Source organism: Mytilus californianus, unplaced genomic scaffold (genome assembly GCF_021869535.1).
Source record: "Mytilus californianus isolate M0D057914Y unplaced genomic scaffold, xbMytCali1.0.p SCAF_10, whole genome shotgun sequence".
NCBI lineage: Eukaryota > Metazoa > Mollusca > Bivalvia > Mytilida > Mytilidae > Mytilus > Mytilus californianus.
Window position 1 is genome coordinate 8,355,651 of NW_026262582.1, and position 23,864 is coordinate 8,379,514.

General features: G+C 32.5%; 1 protein-coding gene across 1 annotated transcript; it reads left to right on the forward strand.

Annotated features, from left to right (window-relative positions):
• The first annotated feature begins 1,832 nt into the window (after nucleotides 1-1,832).
• On the forward strand, nucleotides 1,833-18,117 carry LOC127717553 (uncharacterized). The gene is made up of 10 exons (XM_052223236.1): nucleotides 1,833-1,891; nucleotides 2,281-2,797; nucleotides 3,293-3,321; nucleotides 5,368-5,872; nucleotides 7,348-7,445; nucleotides 12,636-12,993; nucleotides 13,492-13,570; nucleotides 13,851-14,283; nucleotides 14,832-15,010; nucleotides 15,784-18,117. Exons 1-10 carry the CDS (start codon nucleotides 1,846-1,848, stop codon nucleotides 17,167-17,169), a joined length of 3,630 nt encoding a protein of 1,209 aa, XP_052079196.1. The 5' UTR covers nucleotides 1,833-1,845; the 3' UTR covers nucleotides 17,170-18,117.
• Nucleotides 18,118-23,864: the final 5,747 nt, after the last annotated feature.

Here is a 23,864-nt window from a genome sequence, read left to right on the forward strand (position 1 = left end):
TAAAAATTTAAAAACGGAAAGTGTCTTACTCGTGCATAGCTGTGATTCTTTTCTGAGTTTGGCTAAGGAAGATCAGACCAAAAAATAGGCAAAACCATATGCAAATTGATGTTTTTACCTTGAGAAATCAACAGTATATCAGTCTTCATGGTGCGATATCCATCATTCGATGTTAGATGGTTTAAAAAAAACACTTAAAATTGGAAAATTCATTATATGAAACAAAATTCTATTCGATATCTATAGCTCAGGACTATTTACTGGTATGCATAACGATGATTGATGATCAGAACATGAATGTTAAATGTTTTAAAATCCAAAGTATATGTAACCTGTTTACCTGTCCAGACAAACATTTACTTTCCCGAAATTTCCCAATAAATATTTAAAGTATTTCAATGTTAGTTTGTATAATTCTTAAAACTGTTTTGTATCACAATATAAATGATGTCTGTGATATTTGTTAATGTGTATAAATAAAAAGAGGTATTGGGTTAACATCAATGAGACAAAAACCGATTGCAATTTTGTATTGTTTTTTAAATGCTAACCAGTTTTACATGTATTAAGTTTTGAAGCCATTGAAGAAATAAAAACAAAATAATTAGATCAATTTTCAAATTGACTTGTAAAACTGTTTCCTTTCAGATGCCAAGCTTTGGGTTTTGCAGAACATTGATGGGCCACCAACGTCTTCCTTTATCTATTAATTTGCAAACAAATAAGCTAGACTTTGATCAGCAAGTTGTGGGTGTTTCTTACAAATTGTGCAAAAATTTAATTTATTTTCAAAAAGCCAGAGGAATTCCGTAAGTCTCGCCTGTCTTTCTCCGCCTGCCTTTTCCATTTTTTTTTACTTGATTCGATATTATTAATTTCATTTTTTTTTGTCTTGATTATTTCGTCTAAGTGTTTTCATCGGGTATTTTTCAATCTCGATAAGACTCAATCATGAAAAATTATAACGACACTTCCGTTAGATTGCGGATTAAACCTAATAGACGATCTCGGGTCAATGGACAAAGATAACATAATGTTTATAAGACCCCGATTCGCATACTGATCTTTATTTAGTTCGGTTGTTTATCTATTCCCGGTTGTACATGATACTTCTCCTCATGAACATTGATGTTTTGACTTAAAATAATACATCTTAATAAGTTTTCAAAATCATTCTATAGTTTTGATATTGCGCAGACTGCTTCGTGGTTGGATTCATTGTTTGTCCAATGATTGTGTTACGTGATTCCTGTGGCATTTCGATGAAGCTGTTTGTATTGCTGAGTTTACCCTCTAAATGCCTGTTGTAAATCTAAAAGTATTGGCTGCAGATGAGTTATCAGCATCACATTTAATATGGTGCCTACTTAACCTTCCAGAGCAACAGAGATCAATATCGAGTACCATCATTTATGTCCTTACAAGAGTGCAATATCATATAAATTCCTTTAACAGAGCGACTTTTTAAAAGGCATGTGCATCCGTGAAACAGTAATGTACCGCGACAAAATATGCAAACAGTATATTTTTGGATTTTCCATGTTTACATCTTACAATCAAATTCGTCTAGACTTCACAATGACAGATTCTATATTTTTTAAATATAATTGATGAAAACGGAACAAATCTAAAAGAAAATGAGCTTCTCAATGCACAGAAACCTTGTCAAAAATCCTGGGAATGAAAAAATAGCAAAACGGGAGACATTCATTATGGTACTTCATCCGTTAAAAAATGGGTTGAAGTGGTTTAAACAGTTGACAATGTAACTATTTTTTAGTATAATTTCAAAGTGAAAGTAATGTTGTTTTTTTTGTGTATTAGATATAAAAAGACAATAAGAAAATGGAAGAAGTACATTCAAATCCTTCAAATGCAGAAACTTCTACAGGTAAGAAATATATCTATATCTACCTACATTCGGGGCATTTAATAGCTTACTACATAGTATGGGTTTCCCAATCCATTACATACCGTATGGTAAACTATATCTATATGTATATTCGATCTGTGTGCTAAAGTGCAACTATTTCTCGACCTCTTACTTTTATATAACTTACATGTATTGTCCTTTTCTGTTTTAATTCTTTCGCCTCTAAGTTTGAAAACGTCATCAAGCAGGACGTTCTTTGCATTTAAACTAACAAAAGTAAAAGATGCAGTTATAGATTTTACAGTTGAAAAAAAATCCTAAACGTCCAAAAGAGAAAAATAGGGATACATGTGATAAATTATAAATATATAAGACTAACAAAGGTCATTTTCGTTTTTTCTTCACAGAAACTGACTTGGACGATGTAAAACAATACTGTGAACCCTGCTCTACGAGAAATATAGAATCTGTTGCGATTCAGTATTGTCAAGATTGCGATGAAAAATTTTGTGACACGTGTACTGCAAGTCACCAAACACAAAAGGCTACAAAAGGGCATACTATTGTTGACATAAAACATGTACAGTTCGATAGTCCAAAGAAGGAATGTGAGCCATGCTCGTACAGTAGTAAATCTACGCCTGCAACCTGTGTATGTCAGAATTGTGAAGAATTTCTTTGTGGGCAATGCAAGACATACCATCTGTCACAGAAACAGAATAAAAACCACAATATGATTTCTATATTAGAAGAGGTGTTGTGCGAGCCTTGCAAAAGTTGTGACAAAAGAGTACAAGCTTCTGGATACTGTCTACATTGTGAATATCCGGAGCCTTTGTGTCATTCCTGTGTAGAACAGCATACAGCAATGAAGTTAACAAGAGATCACGAGTTGTCCTTTGATATAGCCAATTTTATCTTAAGGTAACATTGTAATTATGCATAAAGGCATTGCTTCTACGTATTTACAACAGGGGAATATAATATTTGTTCAGGCGGTTTATTGACTTATTGATATCCCTGTTTGATGATATCAATACCTTCCAATGAATAATGTTAATGAGTAAACTCACTATAGATACAAGGATTACACATTTGTACACCAGACGGGTCTACAGAAGACTTATCAGTGACTCCCGATTCAAAAAGTAAAAAAAAGCAAAATTATATACGGAGTTGAAGAGCACTGAGGACCCCAAATTCCGAAATGTTTTGCCAAATACAGTTAAGGTAATCCATTCCTTGGATAAAACATCCTAAATATGTCGAAAGTTTTGTTAACAGTTAATTTATAAGTATGACAATATAAATGATAACAGTCGACATATTCAACAACTGATAAATATTAACATTATGTTGTTCATCAATTTGGATTTGTTTAAAGATACATTCATTCACTCCGCATTTATAAAATTGTAGATACAAAGGCAAAGAAGAAATGGAAGCAGGTTTGAATTAATGATCTTTTTTACCTGGCCATAACAGCTAGTGACATCATTTGACGTTCGTTGTCGTCGTCAGTCTCTAGATCGTCTCGTTGTCCATCGTCGTCAAAATCTTCTTCATTGTAACCAAAAAACCATGGTCAACTAAAGTTTGACTGCATAAACCTTAGGGTATCTGTATAATGATAGTGATGTTTTGTTCCTACCATTCAACTAATATATCTGTCATGGCTGAAAAATAGAATTTTTTTTAGCAAAATTGACAAAACATGGTATCAATTTTGTGTAATCCACTCTTACTACAGTTTACAACTAAGATCTTTGATACTCCACAAAATGATTGCACATATATTGCAGATGTCTTATTGACATCTTATAGATGTGATATTGTAAATTTGTGAAGTAAATTATTCCTATTTTATTTGGAACAGTAATTTTGCAGCAAAATGTATACTACACTGTTCAAGTTTTGTGTAATCATCTCCTACTACATTTTGTAACACAGATCTTTAAATCTTGACAAAATGATTGCTCATTTATTGCATGTATTCAACTGATATTGAGATTTGTTTTCGAAATTTGTTCTTATTTTCCATACGTAAGAACCTAGTAATTTTAAGCAAATTGTAAAAATGGTACCATGTTTTTGTAATAATAATTTTTTTCTTCTAAAATTTATTCCCAAATCATTGAAATTGCATAGAATCATAGCACACACAATGCAGTTGTGCACCTGCTATTACGACTTCATAAACCATTATCAACTCAGATGATTTTGCGCACCCCGGGCACTTGAGTCCTTGATCAAGAAATAGAAATGTTTCAGTGGTTGCAAACAGAAAAAACTTGAATGAATAACCTCAACAGTAATATAAAGATAATATGATATTATTGCTGACGACGAAACAAGTAGCCAGCAAAGTAAATGCACGTTACTAAAGGTCACCGGATGCCTTTCAACAAACGTACATAGCATAACATAGAACAAACAGAACATTCAGTTGGAAACAACATGAACCAAATTTCTAGAAAAATAACAAAATGTTGTGCTGTTATTCCACTGTTCTAGGTTAGTTTCAAGTTGGGTACGCGCTAACAGTTTTGACCCCGCCACATTCTGTACATACACGTCCCAAGTCAGGAGCCTGTAATTCAGTGCTTATCGTTAAATACATTACTTTTCAAGAAGATGACCGTAATATTGAAATTCCTTGCCAAGAGGAAAGTGCTGTCTACTAGTCTAATGATATCCTATACCCTAAACAGCAGTGGCATGTTTTCCAGAATCATTTACACTCTATAATCAAACATGTAAAAGTTGTAATGTATTTCCTTGCTGATAAAACATTTTATTTAAAGACCAATATCGATTTCAATTTGAATTTAAAATGTCCTTCTATAAACCAACAATTATACAACAGAAAACAGTCGAAATCACACAAAATTGAATGAGGTAGGCTTACGTACATAACCAGCCGGATTATGTCAAGAACAAACGATATAAGTATTAATTTAATGCACCAGAAGCACTTTTGAAAATTAATGTCACTTCAGTGATGCTCGAAGCCAAACTTTTTGAAAATCCAAAACCCAGTTCAGACTTTGAAGAGCTAACCAAAGTTAAAAGAACTTAATTTGTTTTTCGTAAATTGTTCTGTTATAAATTAGACCATTAGTTTTCTCGTTTGACTTTTTTCACACTTTTCATGTCAGAGCCTTTTAAAGCTGACTATACGGTTTGTGTTTTACTCACTGTTGAAGGCCGTGCGATTGCCTATAATTGCTTACATTCACTTCATTTGAACTCTGGTGGATAGTTGTCTCATTAGCAATCATACCACATTTCCTTATTTGTATATGAAGGGGAAGCAAAATCCACAAAAGGATGAAGCATGAAGGATATATAACCGTTTAATTGATGAATGAAACCAACAAAAGTAATGACAACAAAAACATGAATAGCTGTAACATTTGAAGTATTTGTACACAATCTCCTCTATAAGCAATATCTCGTCATTTTCCATTATATATTGATATATATAATTTTAGATCCGGCCTCTTCAAAGAGCCAGCGTACATGTGAGCCTTGCACTTACCGCAATAAAAGCGTTCTTGCAGCACACTACTGCAGAGAATGTGAGGAATTCATGTGTGATTCTTGCATATCCCAACATAGGTCAATGAAGAATTTTTCAAAGCACGATATAATAGACGTTAACAACATTTCAACTTCTGTGGATATGTGCGAGCCATGTAAATATGACAAGAAGGAAACACAGGCGACACATAAATGCGAAGAGTGTGATGAGTATTTATGTGGAGAATGTAAGACGGTTCATCTATCACAGAAAGTGAATAGAAATCATCCTCTTAAACAACTGTCTTCATCCATTTCATGTGACAATTGTTCTGCTAATGGTTGTGATGTCATGGCTATTGTTTACTGCAAGGATTGCGACAGTCCCCTCTGTGATTCCTGTGCTGAATGTCACAGCGCAATGAAAAGAACGAGAGGTCACATGTTATCAAAAGACTTGACTACCGTTATTTTAAGGTAAAACAAAATAACTAGTTTAATCCTTCGCAATATAAATATCCCTATCGCAATTTGGAAATCTCCAAGTAATTTAATTATATCCCAGTGATAATTTCCTCAACAGAATTATCTATTTAATAATATGATATATATATTGTTTATATGTTTACTTGTCAACACTTATAGCATCACCATTTCTAGGCAAATCATTACCTATTCACTTGCTGATTTACAGAAATAACATCACACAATAGAATTAAATTCTTCTGAAAGGAGAGTTTTTAATGAGTCGACCTTTTTCGGTCACCATAATTCGAAAAATCAAAAAATATTATCAATCGGAAAAATAACATGTGATCCAAGAGTCGTAATTTTTTCTAATTGATTTTAAAGTTTTTATGTTATGCTTTTGAACAACTGTCCCAGTTTAGTGGAGGACTGAGAGCTCGCAAACATGTTTAACCCCGCAAAATACTGAATGTTCCTGTACTTCATTGAAAATCGTAGGTTGCTGTGTATCATATTTCGATTTTTGTCTAACATAAATCAGGGCGTAGGCTTCCTCATTTTAATTTTTTTTTCATTCGTTCATATTGGAGTCTTTATAGTTATCTATAAGGTTTTTTGTATTTAAGACCGTACGGTTACATATAGTTGCGAACGTCTACCTCATTTGGTCCTTAGTGTATAGATGCCTCATTACCAATCATACCATATCTTCCTTTTTTATATATTCAGACATAAGACTCTTAATAAACAGTATTGATATTTTTGAATTTTTGAAATTTTGAGTGTCAATTCAGTCGGTCTTCCTCATTCATCTGTTGGATCAGTTTTGTGTAAGTAGTTTACCCCTGTTAACGAAGACCGCATACTCTGTGTGTAAGAAACACACATCCGTGTCAGTAGCACACTTCTGTTAACGAAGTCCGCAAAGTGTGCGATAATTATGTTCAAAGTGGTGCCTGAGGTCGTCTTATGCCTACAATGAGTTGATATTTTTTTGTTAAATGTGAACCTCACTGACTTTTGTTTTAAATTTCTTGAATAAAACTGCTGTTTATTTGTTTTTGTTTTTTAAGCATTATTGCTGTTGTCATACGTTTGGTTTTATTTTAATTTCGTTCGTCCATAGCTCTTTTCTGGGTATAGGTTCCTTAGGAACGCTCAAGCATTTGAAAACGAAAGATGTATAAATACGCTGAAAGGTTGGGACCTCTATGAACTGGATTGACATTTGTTACATATGTAATAGTGGATGAACTATTGTTGCATTCAAAGAATCATAATGGTATAATTTTATGGTAAATACAGATAAATCAACATTTGCCTTTTTTCAATGCTTTTTATACATACAAAAGATTGTAATTCCGGATAACATAAGAAGAACTTTTGTTATTGTCATCAAATATTGTTTTGTAGTTTCAAGCCATGTTTATGATTAGGAGCTATAAAATCAATACAAATATGAAGATTGCTGCTTTTTTAAATAGCTTACAGAACAAAGGAAACAAAGCAAGACCTATCTCTGCGACAAACGAAGCTGACAGTTATACAGGAGCAAGACCAGAGACAGGACCTTATCACTCGGGTAAAGTATTATTTATCAAAAAAAAGACTGAAGTGTCGAACCAGTTACTGTGTGGTACTGAATTGACTGCAAGCGAATTGTCTGAACAATACTGAGTTTATCGCAGAGGAGAAGTCTGAAATTTGACTGATAGTATGCATACATATTTATTGTTCAGACTTTGCAGATGATGCTCAGATCAAAATGACAGTTTCAGAAAAAGATTCATTTGCTTGACCAAGTGTAATATGCTAATGCGATCTTTTTTTTTAAGTCATTTAACTCTCATGTTACTTTCTTCCAATTCATAGGAGGTTTCTATTATATCAGAAAAAAATCAACTTTTTGCCTTTTACCTGCACGAAAATGTTTTAAAGCTTGATGTCAGCGGTCAGTAACTTTCAACATTATAATGTTATATTTTATTCATGTTCTAGAAAATATATTTAACTTAAATGTAAACTTCTGTAATCGCTTAGCTCCCGTTAACTTTTAATAAATTGTTTTCTTCTTAAACTACTTGGCCAATGAGAATTTGAACATGCAACAATTACCTGTGGTTATCTATTTTTAAAAGTGTGTCAGATAATTATGCATGCCAATCAACATAACCATGAAGGTCAAAATAGAAAATATGGATAAAATGAAAGATTTATCTAATATTTTGAAAACCTTTACGGAAAAAGAAAATCTAGCAGATAATAAATGTTCAGAATGTTAAGATATCGTTAATATCTTATTGAAAAAAAATTTCAGACGATTTAATTTTTAGAATTATAGCAATTAAATAAGACTTTTATACATTTTTTTTTCCTGCAATTTCGGCAATTATCTTGAAAACTTTAACAGAGAGAAGCTTAAAACAGCACAGAAAAAAATAATCAAAACAGAACAACAAATAAGAAAAATCGTCAGTCGACTCCATATAGCTATTGCTCCTAAATGATTATTTGTAACCCTCGAGGGTATCTTCCGCTTAGACACCATTTGTTTCTAAACTGGCATGATTTATAACATAAACTTTTCTAAATATATCCATTCATAATGTGAAAAATTACTAAGAAACTAAAAATGGGACTAATCACTCCTTAAAAAATGACCTCACACTAAAAAGTTATTTTGCTGAATTGATTGATTGATAGCGTTTGACTTTGTCTGACTTCCCATTTTTGAATTTGCCTTGGATTTCAGTATTCTTGTTATACTTTTTTGGCTATTCTGTTTATGTCCTTTTTGACATATACATGATATAACTCCTAACATTGCAGCATACTCACGATTCCATGACTTTCATTTTTTAAAAATTGAGTGTTCCGGATGAAAGTAAATTAATAAACGCACGACTTTGTGAAGGGATCTGATCATTTTGGGGTTTTGGACTTAATGTTTAGGTTTGAGCGTTTCTAATGAAGATACATCCAGGAATGTGACTTGCACGAACGAAATTTATTAAGTATTATCTAATTTGCGAGAACTGTGTCGGTTGATTCCACTACTAGTTGACGGTAATTTCAGAGGGTATCATTAGCTCAGTAGCGAGTGATACATTGCTGACATGATATTTTCTAAAATTCTTCATTAATAAGTTAAGAAGGTTTTTAGAAACTACTGCTCCAATACCTTCCGGCAAACTTGACCTGAAATAAATCTAGCTATTTTTTTTATGTCCTTTTAGTCATATATCGTCATCGATTTTACTTATTTATATAAATCCCTGGCTCACAGTACTTGGGTTTGAGGTTTGCTGATGAATGTAAACCCAGAAAAAAACTTTGGACGCACGACATTTATAAGGATATATTTTGTCTAATAAGAGTTATTGTCCTTGTTACTGTTTTTTTTTTATTAATTTGTGTGTTCTTTGCCCCAACTACAAAAATGTATAAAAGATGAGAGAAAAATTCAAACAGCACAAATGAACAACACAACAAAATGTACAAATGAGTTAAATTACCGAAATCGTCAACTTGTCCCTTTTAAGTTCCATTGCCCTTGAATAACGATTTTGTTTGCAGTTTTACAATTATGGCAGAAACCATTATAAAAAGGAAAAGCTTTAAACAGCAGATATATACAGCCATAACAGAAGACAATTAGGTCAGATGGAATAAATCGTCATTATTCTTCTTACATTATATGACGATTTAACCCAAATTGTTCATTATTACAAAACCATTGGTAAAAAATGAGAAACTATTAATGGCAAAATATTGGACAAAATGAGAGCTAGAAATAAGTTACCGTTGAATAAAATTGTCGGTCAACTCTACATATGACTGTTTTCCTTTAAATGATGTTTTATTTTATCAATTTTAGTGTAATTACCTAATATCTCATTGTTGATACAATATACCAGAACTTTGTTATTATAATTTTCCATGATAGAGCGTTGCTGCTTACAAGGCGGCTATTAAACCAAGGCTTCCAATTGGTATCGTTGACGTTATTCCTTGAATCACTTTACAGACGCCGTCACAAGTTGGTTCACCGTTATAAAAATTCTGTTTCACAGATGACGCCGCAGATTTTGCAATTATCTGAACCACTATCCCGTCCTCATTTCCTAGAATATGACATTATGAGAAAGATCACTGCATTTCTACTTACATGATCAACACGAAGAACGACACAAATGAAGCAGGATCTACTTACCCTTTTGGAGACCCTGAGAACATCCCTGATAAATTTTGAGTTTCTGAGTTTTAAGATTTTTATGTTGTGTTTTTTGTAGACTACTGTTTTTCTTTTCTTGATTCTTTTTTTCCAAATGGGGTTGTCTGTTTGACATTTTTTTTCAAAATAGTAACCCATTTTGAACACACTTGAACCAAAGGTTACATGTATGACATACATTGGCGTCCGGAATCAATTTTTCCTATACAAAAATATGTTCCTCTGAGACTACTTAGCCAATTTAAAACCAAACTTGGTCACAGCCATCATGGTGTTTAAAGGTGTGTCTGTTAATTTTGTCTGTCAACCAGCATGGCCAAGATAAAAATAGAAAATAGGTGTTTATTCCTTATTTATAGATAGCACATCTGACAGGAACTGAAATTATTTGATTGCCAAGATCTATTTACTGTCTGTTTTTTTTTTACAAAATTTGACATATAACTCCTTTCAACAATTTATTGCGGCTTACTTGTCTTTTCATTATTGCATATTTTCTTGAAGACTTTAATCGAGAGAAACTTTTAATAGCACAATTGACCAACAAGACAAGAGTTACACGTAAGTCAATATTGCTTAGTCGTCTTTCGACTCCTATTTGTAGTAATAATTGCCCTATTCACCATCTTTGGCGTTTTTGAAAATTATCTTGAAAACCTTATTATATCCATAAAAACTTTAAAAAGCGAAAATGACTAGCAAGGCAAGATTTGCCAATTAGTTACATGACCTAATTCGTCATTCGACTCCTTTATAGACGTTAGTGCACTGTGAAAAGGATTTTTACCATTTTTACGTTTTTGCGTATTATCTTTTAACTTGTTATAGATAGTTAGAAACTTTCAACAGCTAAACCGATCAACAAGACATGATCTACAAATATGTCAACATAGCTAAAATCGTCAGTCAATTCCATTTGGAGTAATTATCCTTTAATGTTTTGCGTTTTGACCTTTCATCTTGAAAAAAAAAATAGTTACGTTATTGTTGACAGATCAAGTGAAACTGTAAATACACATAGGATTAGCTTGACAATTCCTACACATGGGACAATAAAGCCAAAATTTTAAGATCCTTTAAGATGATTTTTACCTACTGTTATGCCCCATCGTGTCGGAGGGGGTCACAAAGTGCTACCCGTGTCTGTCCGTACGTCTGTCCCTCCGTATGTCCGTCCGTCCGTACGTCCCAAACTTATACACAATGCCTATTACCACAAAAAAAACAGATCAAGTTCGAATTTGGGTGGCGTCACTTTTACTATTCTCTAGATATGTCTCTTTATAACAATTTATGCCAGCGGAGGCATCATCTGTGTCCCATGTAGACAATATTCATTTATCAATAATATGTTGGCGACAACGTTGGACGGAAAAAACTGTAACAAGAAAAATGTTCAGCAAGAAAAGATCTACCAATAAGTCAATATAGCCGAAATCGTCAGTCGACGATTTTAACCCTTTTTGCGTTTTCGGTAAAAAAAATTAATGAAGATACTGTTAACAACAAAAACATCGATCAACATGAAAAGACCTACAAATGCGTCAACAAACCGAAAATCTATGTCTTTTTTCTTATAGGAGTTATTGCTCTTCAATAGTGTGTATTTGTTTTATTTGGCAATTTTTTTGGGGGAAATTTTGATTTGCAATGCGCGTCTGGCATGATAAATTAAAATCCTGGTATCTGTGATTAATTTGGGTTTTAATGACAAACACTATAGTAGATACAGAGAAAATGAAAACAAAATGCAACGATAAAATATTTTAGTTATGAATTATCTTCTAGTCTTCAATGTTGGAGTGTGGCCATTGTTGTACATACATCTAAATGAGCGACACAGGCTCTAAAGAGCCTCTAGTTCTCATTTTATATATCCATCCGAAGTCAAAAATATCACTTTGCTGCATATGTGTACTTTCGATTTATTCTATTTTTATTTTTATTTTGCCATGATCTAGACTTGATAGGCTTCTTTTATTTATTTTTTAAATTGCGACTTTCTAACGTGTTCTGAATGAAATTTAAAGTTATTGAGTAACATACTACTTGTACGTTTTCAGTTTCAGTTGTTAATACTCTTTGCATTTGAGATGTAGGCATTCCATATTACTTAAAAAAGTATAAAATTTGTAGAAGGTTAATGTTTTGGTAATTGAGTTCATATATTGAATAAAGAGCCATGCCATGAGCGAATGACACGCCCGTCGCTTTTACTCCTAAAAGTCATATCATAAGTTTATAAAAAAAACTAAGGGGAGGTTATTTTGATAGATATAAACCAGTCTCCAAAGTTTCATGAAAACTGCTTAAAGCACTTTTGAATTATCGTACGAACGGACAGACGGACGGACGGACAGACGGACGGACGGACAGACGGACGGACACTTCATAAGATCGCTCAAAGATTATAGAAAAAGTGTCAATTGTACATATTGAACATTATTTGAATAATTCCTACTCCGAACAATATACTTGTATCAATGACAAACATCGATATTGATTTATTTGATATTCCATTTGCTTACTTTATTTAAGGTGCCCAAAATGCACAAATTAATAAAGACATTCCTGTATGCGAACCCTGTAGCATCGAGGACAGCACAGTAAATGCATTATACTTTTGTGAGGAATGCGATGAAAATTTATGCGAGGAATGTTTCAACTTTCATCAGGCACAAACAGAAAACTATCAACATAAAGTTACTGGCATATCAAGAAACACAGTTTTCTGTAAACCATGCCACTCCCTTAAACGGGAGTCCGAAGCTACATCATTCTGTATTGACTGTCAGGTTCCAGATCCTCTTTGTGAAGCTTGTGCCCAAAAACATACAAAAATGAAGAGAACAAAATCTCACAGGATATCTTCAGATATTTGCCAGCTTCATTCAAGGTCAGTTGATAAAATTTACCTGGAGCAGTATCATTTGTCCTTCTTTCGTAAATAAGTGCATAAGGTTTCGTGAGAAACAATCAATTCCTTATATTGATAACCAGTCTTTTCATCACAATAAGGGGTTATCACTAATAATGTCACCTTGAACAGAATTTACTTAATTTTTATTTTGTAAAAATTAATGATTGCCACTGAACTTTAGATATTGATTGCATCAAAGTGATTCACTTACATAAATAAATCTAATATAATGTCTAAGCTTTAATTTTGTTAATACCGGTAAGAAAATATATAGTTTTCAACATGCCAATACTGATGTCAAATTTAGACATTCCATGCTATTTATAGTAATATACCGGTATCTGCATTCAAAGAAGGTTCAGATGTGTTTTCCATAAACCTGGCGATTGACATTTATATTAATTTTAACCCTATAACTTACATCGATCTATACTTAAAACGTTAGTGACAAATGGTGTTTTATTTCTTCTTCAGATTTCCCAACAATGAATATGCCATGCAGAAGCAAGGCCTTACAGACGAATGTTTGACTCAAGAACTAAAACAACTAAAGGTAGCTATTGAAGTGATGTAGAATATTATCGTATTAGAGTCGTATCAGAAAATCAATAGTTAAGAATGAACACAACCTAAATTTAATATTTTAAATTAAATCTCAGAACATTTCAGTAAAATGTCCACCATCAACATTATAAATTCTAAATAAATATACTATAGTTGGTTTGAGACATAAAACAATCGACAAAAATGTAGGTTAATTTTATCAGAAATATAAATTCAATGTTTTGAAAAGAGAAATACACAACTAATACTGAAACTTTTGATTTTTAAAGGACCCAACAAATGAGGAATTGGGAAAGCCATACTCATCAGAAAGCAAATCAGATAGTACATTGCTACAGTGGCGAGCAGAGCGAGAGCTGACAGAAAACGAGGTTTATCAAATTATTTTTAAGGAGCATCCAAATGGTAAATGGAGGCCATATGTGTCAAAAGAAAGATGTAGCAAGCCAAGATTTCCAATAACTGGGCTCAAGGCAAATACATCGTACATTTTTAAAGTAAAAATAATTGACGATAGTACTGGGAAGGATGGTCAATTCACTGTAGAAAGTGACCCTATTATAACACGGGAGTCGCCAGCACTAGGTGTTTTGCAGAGGGCAGAACAAATTGAAATTGGTCCACCAACAGTTTACCAATTGCCAATAAAAGAAAATATTTCTGCCAGGAACGAGAAGGCAAAGACCAGAAAGTTTTTTCTAGGTAATTGTACAAACAGTAAATATGATTTAACTGTAAGGACGTTACATAAATATATTACACTGTTAAATAAGTGTTTGTACCCAAGGTATAGTCGGCCTTAACCATATTTAAAAAAAAAAATAATTTCAATGTTCTTGCATATTTTAATTGATTTGAAATTTTAACTGTTTTGATTTGAGCGCCGCTGGCCATGGTGAGTCCTGTTTAGGCATAACACACTTCTAGTACACTAAATTATTATTCTCGTTTCTTTGGCGAGTTTTAATGAAAACCAAAAAAAAAAAACAACAAATGTCAGTCAAATTGTTTAATTTTTAATCAATGTGTTATCATTGATATGCATAACTGAAAGAATTTGCATGTTTCTTCATTATTTACATTTCATTATAACTGACCTTTTGTTATGTTCGTAATAGTTATTGGTAATATGCTGAAACTCATCAGTAATCAGGGTGCTTACTTTACATCGTTGATTTTAATCTAAATGTTTACATGGACATCATAAGGTGACATAAAAAATATATTCAAAAATTTATTATATTCAAAAGGTAAAGAAGGTATAGACGCGATAGAACGCACTGTTATGATAGTTGGCGCCACTGGTTCCGGGAAGAGTACCTTAATTAACGGAATGGCTAACTATATAATGGGAGTGACATGGGAAGATCCATTTAGATTCACACTTATTAACTTGGAGGCATGTGAAAAGGCAAGAGAGAATGATCAGGTGAGATGAATGTTTATTTGTTTAGATTAATGTGTATTTGTTTTATTGTACTCATTTTATCAGAATCAGACCAAAATATAATCCACATGTTTAATTGGTTATTGACTTCATTAATCAATAGTTTTATAAAAAGAGAAGAAAATGCACCAAGCAAACACCTAACGTTGGATAAAAGGATAATACCACTTAACATATCCTTGTTCGTACGCACGTTATGTATGTTTGTCCATGAACAGTCTTCGAATGTTTTATTAACGTTATTCGGTTTATATTTTCAGTTTTTAAAAGTCGTCTCAAATTCAGTCTATATACACGTCTACATATGTGATCACTTAAAGACAGACATTTTTCATCAAATAACCTAGGCTTATTCAGGGCTAACACCACAGATAACATGTATTGCATTTGCAGATTTTTTTTTCACTCAATGGGATATGAAGCCATGCTGACTGACATCATTGCAAGACCGATTCCGCCCTTTACCACTCGTCCAACAAGGCCTTATAAAAACATAGCTATCGTTATCATGAATACCGAAGAAATAAAATTTAAGATCAAATCAGTAAATCTTAAAATTAGAATCGATATGAAAACAGCTGTTAAATATGAGCTGAAATTATTTTAAAATAGTAATTGATGAAACCAATTAGAAAGAATGTTGATATCAAAAGAATGCAATGCTAGAAGATACTAGTAAAACCTATTACTATAACGTGTGACATTTCAGGTAATTTGTGACGCTGTAATGTTAACCTAACTTTGATTCGTTTTAGGCACATTCACAGACCGAGTGGGTGACATGTTATACTATTCACAATGATGTATCGGATAGAGTAAACTATACCATCAACTTAATAGACACGCCTGGATTTGGTGACACCAGAGGCTTAGACCAAGATGCAAAAATAGTAGAACAAATTAGAGAATTATTTAATTCCAAAGGAGAACGGGGAGTGGCAACTCTTGATGCTGTTTGTTTTATACTCAAAGCGCCTGATGCACGATTATCAACAACTCAGAAATATATTTTTGAAGCCATCTTGTCGTTATTTGGAAATGATATCAAAGATAATATATGTACCCTTATCACCTTTGCTGATGGCCAACGACCCCCAGTTTTAGCCGGAATACAAGCAATTGAAGGAATTCCCCTTCCATATGATACTTATTTTACTTTTAATAATTCAGCTCTTTTCGTTGATAATACAATGAATACACCAAGCAACCTTTCTCCTTTCTTCTGGGACATGGGAATCAAAAGCTGTCAAACGTTCTTCGGTCATCTAACCACCCTACAAACAAAAAGTCTTTCTCTTACTACTGAGGTATTGAGGAAGAGGCAGAAAGTTGAAAACACGGTAATTCATTTACAACAGGAAATAGAGGTGGGACTATCACAAATCAATGTGCTGGAAAAAGAAGTGGCAATTTTTTCGCAGAACGAGCAAGCAATACTTCAGAATAAAAAATTTGAATACGTAGTTGACGAAGATTTTCAGGAAAAAATTGATTTAACAGGAAAAGGGCAATATACAACCAACTGCCTTACATGTAACTATACATGTCATGAGAAATGTGCGTTCGCAAATGATAGTGAGAAGGTAAAGTGCTGTGCTATGAACAGAGAAGGATCATGCACCCAGTGTCCAAATGGTTGTGACTGGAAGCTGCATCATAACACACCATATATTATCAAATGGTCAAAACGCAAAGTGAAGAAGAGATATGATGATATGAAAAAGAAATATGAAGAGGCCACTCAGAAAACATTAACGCAGGAACAAGTCTTAGAGCAAATGAGCCAAGATATAAGTAGACAAGAGGAAGCAATCCAGGTTATGATGGAAGTCATTTCAAAACTAAACAATAGGCTAAAAGAAATTGCTCTCCGTCCTGATCCTCTCAGCACAGTTCAGTATATAGAATTGATGATTGCCAGTGAAAAAAGAGAAAAGAAGAGTGGATTTGAAGGCAGAATTGATGCTTTGGAGAAATGTAAAAAACGTGCTACTTATGGAAAATCAGTTAAGATATTCCAAGATCGTGTCCGTAATACTAGGCAATCAATGGCAGCCGGTGACGTTGCAGATGAAATACTAAAAGATGAAAAATCGGTTCTTTGTAGAATAAAAGGATTTTTTGGCATTGGTAAAAAATGAATGAAAGCTAACAGAGAACTTTGTTTACCTGATATACTGTAGATTTATTTAAAACACTTTAAATTCCTAGCTGATGAAATCATAAGCTTATCTTTAGCAAGTTTATCTATACAAGATTGAACTTTGATGTTTTACTCTATATGTTTTACAGTGTTTTTCTGTGTTTTATATTGTGAATAATTTATTGTCATATTTTGTCCTAACCATTTAGGAAAAACAGAATATGCGAGTAGGTCTTTAAAGGGTCATATAAAATTTATTGTTATGACGAGGCATTTTTTTTTAATTACAGTTAGGAAATTATAAATAATTCTTGTTGTGTCAGAAAAAAGTATTCAATAGCGGCGCCATGGTTTGTTTTAAATATTTTGTAGTTTTATTTAGAATTGTTTTCTAGTGAGGATAGTTTAGTCTGCTTCAAATATTTTTTAAATTTTTTCCCCAATTTCATTCCCTGTATTTTCAAAAGTTCACTTTGCTTTCCTTCGTATATTTTTAATTTTTCAGATTTACTTTTTTACAAATTTTAAAATTCTACATGGATTTATAATGAAGTGTAAAGATTTAGTTCACGGTAATAAAAAGTTGACGATGTTCAGCTACATTGTTATTTGATCTTCATTCGAAGTATGAATGTCTTTGCTTAAGGCCATTTGCAGAATATCATTTATAAGTTTATTTTATTTTTAGAATTAAAAGACACCGAATGAAGGTCAAATGCGATATAAAAAGTCATTGATAAAATTACATCAAATATTTTTTGTGTAAAATTCTTTACATCTTTTAAAGGTTTCATGGTCAACCAGCTTTGGTTTAATTTGTAGTTGTGTGTACTTGTTTCCAAATTTTATTAATATAAATGAATATTGTGCTTAAAGAGATAGATTTCAAAACGTTTGGTTATTGGACATTAATATGTGTGTTCCTGCTTATGTATTCTTTTTTCATAAAAATAAACCTAAAAATATCTTTGTTTGCTATTTCATCAAAATTTTTTTAGAATAAGGACATTACAGAGACATAATTTAAACAGTCATATTACTTGAATATGAAAATAGGAAGATGTGGTATGATTTCCAACGAACAAACTATCCACCAGAGATAATGACGTAGACGTTCGCACCTATTATTCCTAAAGCCTTCAATAACTATCAAAACCATACCGTATGGTGAGCTATGAAAGGCACTGTCGTGGAAAAATGTTACACGTTCGATGAATAGATGACGAATAAATGCTCGTTTACCATAGTAAAAAGTAAAATAAAATAATTCAAAAACATTCAAAAACAACGCAAAACGTAATCAATTTTGTATGAATGTGAAGTTAGCAGCCTGTTCGTTATTCGATATTCGATATTTAATATCCACTCGGCTCCTAGCAGTCGGTTCGATATTCAAAGGAGTAGGGGCTTTAAGGGTCACTTCAAAAGTAGATGATTTCTCTCTCAAAATATCTTATAGGTGTCTGCTTTCCAAAAATATATATATTTTGTATATATTACTTGAAATCACTTTATATGACGTCGTCAAAGTGTATCCCTTTATTAATACCAAACATGAATGTTTAATCAATTTTGAAACTAGTGCTGTTATTATTGCACGTATTTAAGTTGAAAACTTATAAAAAAGATACCTTCTTATATACAAATATACAAAAGGACGTTCTATGAATCAATGTAAGAGTAATATACTTTCTCTTTTGTGGTCTCTGATCATTTGTATTTACCATAGCAACTGTTACCATGGTTTCAAAAATATATAGATCTTACGTTTTTGTTTTCGAATTTTACGGTGCATGGACATTTTGTTTCAGTCTAAATAATCAAAAGTCTATTTTTGATTGTTATTTCTGAAATAACAAACAATTTGAAACACACTTTTCAAGATGACATTGTTTTATGTTTATTCAACCAAAAATTATCCAATTGCCTAGAAACATTAAGAAACTTTAGATGATGTTTAATATTATTTCATCTACATTTGAAACTTTGTCGGTGTGTATGCATTTGTCATTTTGAACAGGAACAACTGCAAACTGTTTAATCAGAAACTGTTCAACAGAGTTAAAACCACTGGTATTATGTATCTATATAGTAACAGCTACCTAACAACAGCATTGATATGTTGAAATACCTAAAATGCGTATCACAATTACTGATGTCTGGTTTTACGTATGTTTGTTGTAATGAAAAGAATGACTGTACAAAAACACTGTTAAACCAATAAGTACGAATTAATTATCTAATAGAAGTTTTTATTTGAGTGAAATCCTTCAAATGTGATTAAATTCTTTGTTGTGTAAATGAACAGATGGTTTTACAGTAATGCGGACATACTGCATGTATACATTATATTATAAATGTATCTTACAGTAATAAATTTTGTTGAAATATAAATATGTTAATGAAATGCACTAAAATAAAGTCCGATTCAACATTTTTATCGACGATTTCGCCTGTGTAAGATATCATACTCTTGAAATTGTGAAAGGGGTTATACGTGTATAACCTTTTTGTTATTACGACTCTCACCAAAGAAAGATTTAATATGATAGATTGCAAACATCATGAAATAAAATCATATATATTTTTGTGTCATTAATCTTATTAGGTTAAGAACAAAAAGTTGAGATAAGCTATGCAATCATTCCTCAATGCAGTCACTGTCATCACTTTCATCAATAATCTCGGGATCTGGCATGTTACGTGTATCTGTTAGATATTTTGTCCAATCGTCACCAGAACAATAAGGTATGTTCAAACAGCGAGCATACCCTAAATACCAGATAACTGCTGAAACGTGTGCACACATACCAACTATTCTTGCTCCAGCACGACATTTACAGAACCAGCCAAGAACAGTCATTTCATCGTATTGAATACATAACAAATAAGCTCTTGCTGAAACATGTCTACTTTGGATTTTTGCACATATCAAAGTGTTTTCCTGTTTATGTACCAGTACCTCAAAGTCATTGTTTTCATTAACATCTTCAGCAACGTATGACTGACCAATTTTATCTGGTAAACGCCTAAGGTAAGGTTTCTGAGATCTTCTTCAGTAATCGAAGGAAAATCAACAGATGCAGCATCAATCTTGCACCAACTAGAAGATCTAATGCGGTGAAGATTTTCCGACTCAATTTTTTCTTTAAGGAGATCATTTTGCTTAGAAAGATAAATCATTTTACACCCAAGTAATTGGTCTTCTTGAGGATCACCTGAACTATATGGCTTGCAAAACTTGTTGCTTATTAAGCATACAATGCGTAGGTACTCTCCAATATATGGTATCTGGGAGTTTGGCATCACATGGTTGAAAAACACCCATGTCTTAAATCTGCCTTTTGCAGATTCAACTACCCAATGAATCTTTGTTATCAATCTTGAAGTATTACTTTCTTCTGTTGTAAACTGTGACTGGCCTTTTTTTTTTAAGAAAGAAGGCATTTCTGTTTGTATTCCTAATTCCTGCAGAAGATCAATTGAATCACAAAATCCACGGTCAACAATGACAACATCATCTTTCTGCAACCAACTTTTAATCTGCTCATTGTCTGAAGCAATTATATGCTTTAGTATGTTGGCGTCATTATTTTTGCTATCTGCCAGGTATGGACCCATAACGCTGACAAAATAACCTGTAGTGCTTACAAAAACCATGGGTTTAACGAGAGGCCGATGCTTGTGCATGCTGAATGTACGACGTTGAAACTGAAATTGACCGCTTTTCTGTATATATATGTATGTTCCGTCAATTACAAGAATTGCAGGATTGAATTCATTGCCAAATAATGTCTGGGCAAAAGGTCTAGTATGGTTTTCAATCAATTTCTCTCTAGAAATATGATTGAATCATAAGTGCTTTGGTACGAATGTCTGCATAAGATTTTTTCGGACTGTTGCAACTGCTCGACGGATCGAATCCTTTCCTACATTAAAAATAGTAGCCAAAAGTTTGTTGGACATTCCTGACCGCATTTTCGTCAAGAAAATGCCTAAGCATGTTCTGGAACTACGCACCTTTGTATCTCTAATAGAAACAAGATGTGTTGCTAAATCATTGAAAGATGCTATATCAATGCCTGTTAAACTTGTGTACTCTGCATCACTTAATGATGAGTCGTTATCAAAATTTAATCGTTTGTCATCATTTTTTAGCAGTAGCATTCTTATTTTTCGAAGTAGGTCCAAAATGTCACTTCGGTTAAATTCTGTCGAATTTCTTAAGTCTGGTAAACATTAAAGGGCTTGTTCACTGAATGTCTCATCTGAAATATGACAAGGACAGTATCTAGCTCCTCCAGGTATTATAATATTCCTTTGTACAAATGTATTAAGCCTTGTTGAGGCAGAAACAGCAATTAGTTTAGGGCCTCGTTTCCTGCAAACGAAGCAGGTTGAGTGGCTTCCACCTATTGAAGATAAAGACAACGTAATAATTTTAAGGGGACGCAAGTGTCTATTGTGATGTGTTTGCAGTTGGTAGTACTTCAGGTTTAGCATTGGCAATGGATTTTTCATCAGATTGTCTGTAATATTTACGTCTACATGTTCGACGTATTACATCAGAACTAGCAACATTTAGGAAATTTTTTTTGTACAAGTATTTACGTAGTCCTTTGTTATTTTCTCCACCAAGAAACCATTTATCATGATGTTTTGTCCTCTTAGTACAGAGAACACATGTAAATCGTGTAACTTTAGACATATCCTGCAAAATGAAATAGCATATGATTGAATTAACAAAGAAATTCAATTTCAATTACAAGTAAAATATTAGTTTTTTTTTCTATTTTGAAACTGTGCGTGTGGTTTCTTTGTCTATTCAGCTTAGAATTAAACCCGACTAAAATATGAAGAAATCGTCGAGTAGACGGCAACCCAAAAACACACTTCAACTAAACGGGACAATGAATTACGAATTGTTTTCATTTAAGTTATAAAAGAAAATGTGAATGTTTAACTTAGTTTCCGTACTTAATCATTTTTTTCTTTTTATTTTGTGCTGTGATCTATGTACTTTAAATACTCGTAGAGCTCTATTCTGTGTTATTATTTGGTAATCGTTACTTTATGACGGTTTACGTTCTTTCTTCTCAAGCATTTGATAGCCACAAAATTAGAAGAATGCGATTTAAAAAAAAGTTAAAACGAAAAGAGAACCATAAATCATTATTATTATTTATACACTAGACGAATGCGAAGCTGTGTGAATTGTGCTATCCTATATATATATATATAATTTAATTTTGGATGTAACGCGTCTTCCGATTGGCTGACGTTGTTTTGTTTATCAGCTCATAGACATAATTTTGTCTTGTGACCTTGACGTCATCAACGTTTTTTCATGATTTACTCCGGAATAAAATGGAATTAAGAATTAAATTATAAGAAATGACTGCATTACAAAGATTCATTATACCACATGTATCATTGGTGCAAGCTTTATACATTATACATCAGTGCATACTGGTTGTACTTACAATGTTGCATCTCATAGCTATTTAAGGAATGACTGTAATATTTTTTTCTGTCTATTCGAAATAACATAAAAAATGTGGTGCACACTTTAAAATAACCCACTAAGCGGGTTATTCGGTGTGCACCACATTTTTGATGTTATTTCTTCATAGACAGAAAAAAATATTACAGTCATTCCTTAAATAGCTATGAGATGCAACATTGTAAGTACAACCAGTATGCACTGATGTATAATGTATAAAGCTTGCACCAATGATACATGTGGTATAATGAATCTTTGTAATGCAGTATTATATATAGGTGTATTATCACACATATCTTGTCTATTGATATTGGTAGATTAACACGTGATATTTTCTTGTATCTTCTTCATCCAAAAAAAGTCTGAAACAAAATTTATAAGTTTTTTTAACTGTACTATAAAGACAATCTTTTTACAAATATGCTGTTAGTTTTCGCTCTGATACTAGCGTATGACAACATCGGATTTTATTGACATATATATATATATAGATATATAGACTATAAAGAGTTCATCAAAGTGAAAATCATAGAATTCATAAAAAAAAGCGTTATCCTTAATTTGTTTAATTTAAAGTTGTAATGAAATATGTATTATAAAACTCGGCTTCTCTATATTTAAAGAAAAAAAAGAAAAAAGAAAAACATAACAAATTATGAGATTCGATCCTGGAACTCTACCGTCATACGCAACGGCCATACGATCGCGGCTGTCAATACTATCATGTTGATGTATGGTACACAGGTATCGCGTTACAAACTTAACGTCTGCAGACACGTATACATTTTTGTTTTATATTGTTTAAACTACATATTCGATTTTTATTATGCATTTCTTTAAAATTATATTTGTTAAAAAATGATATCGTTTAACATTTATTGCAAAAACCTTCGTCTGTTAGTGTTACAAACGGATAAGAAAAAAAAATCTTTGTTTTCCAGTTGTTGCTTGTTATTTGTTTGTTTGTTTGCTTTGATTTTGTAGAGATAAAATGCTTGTTGTGTTTCGAATGAAGTTTTAGACTGAAATATAAAAAATATATCTTTGTGTTCATTTTTTTTTTTTATTCATGTACGCATCATTGATCGGGTCTAGTGACTTCAACTAACTATTTCTAACGATTAAAAAAACTAAATTCCTCATAGGCCTATTTACCTGCAATTTAAGCCAAACTACACCATATTCTTCAT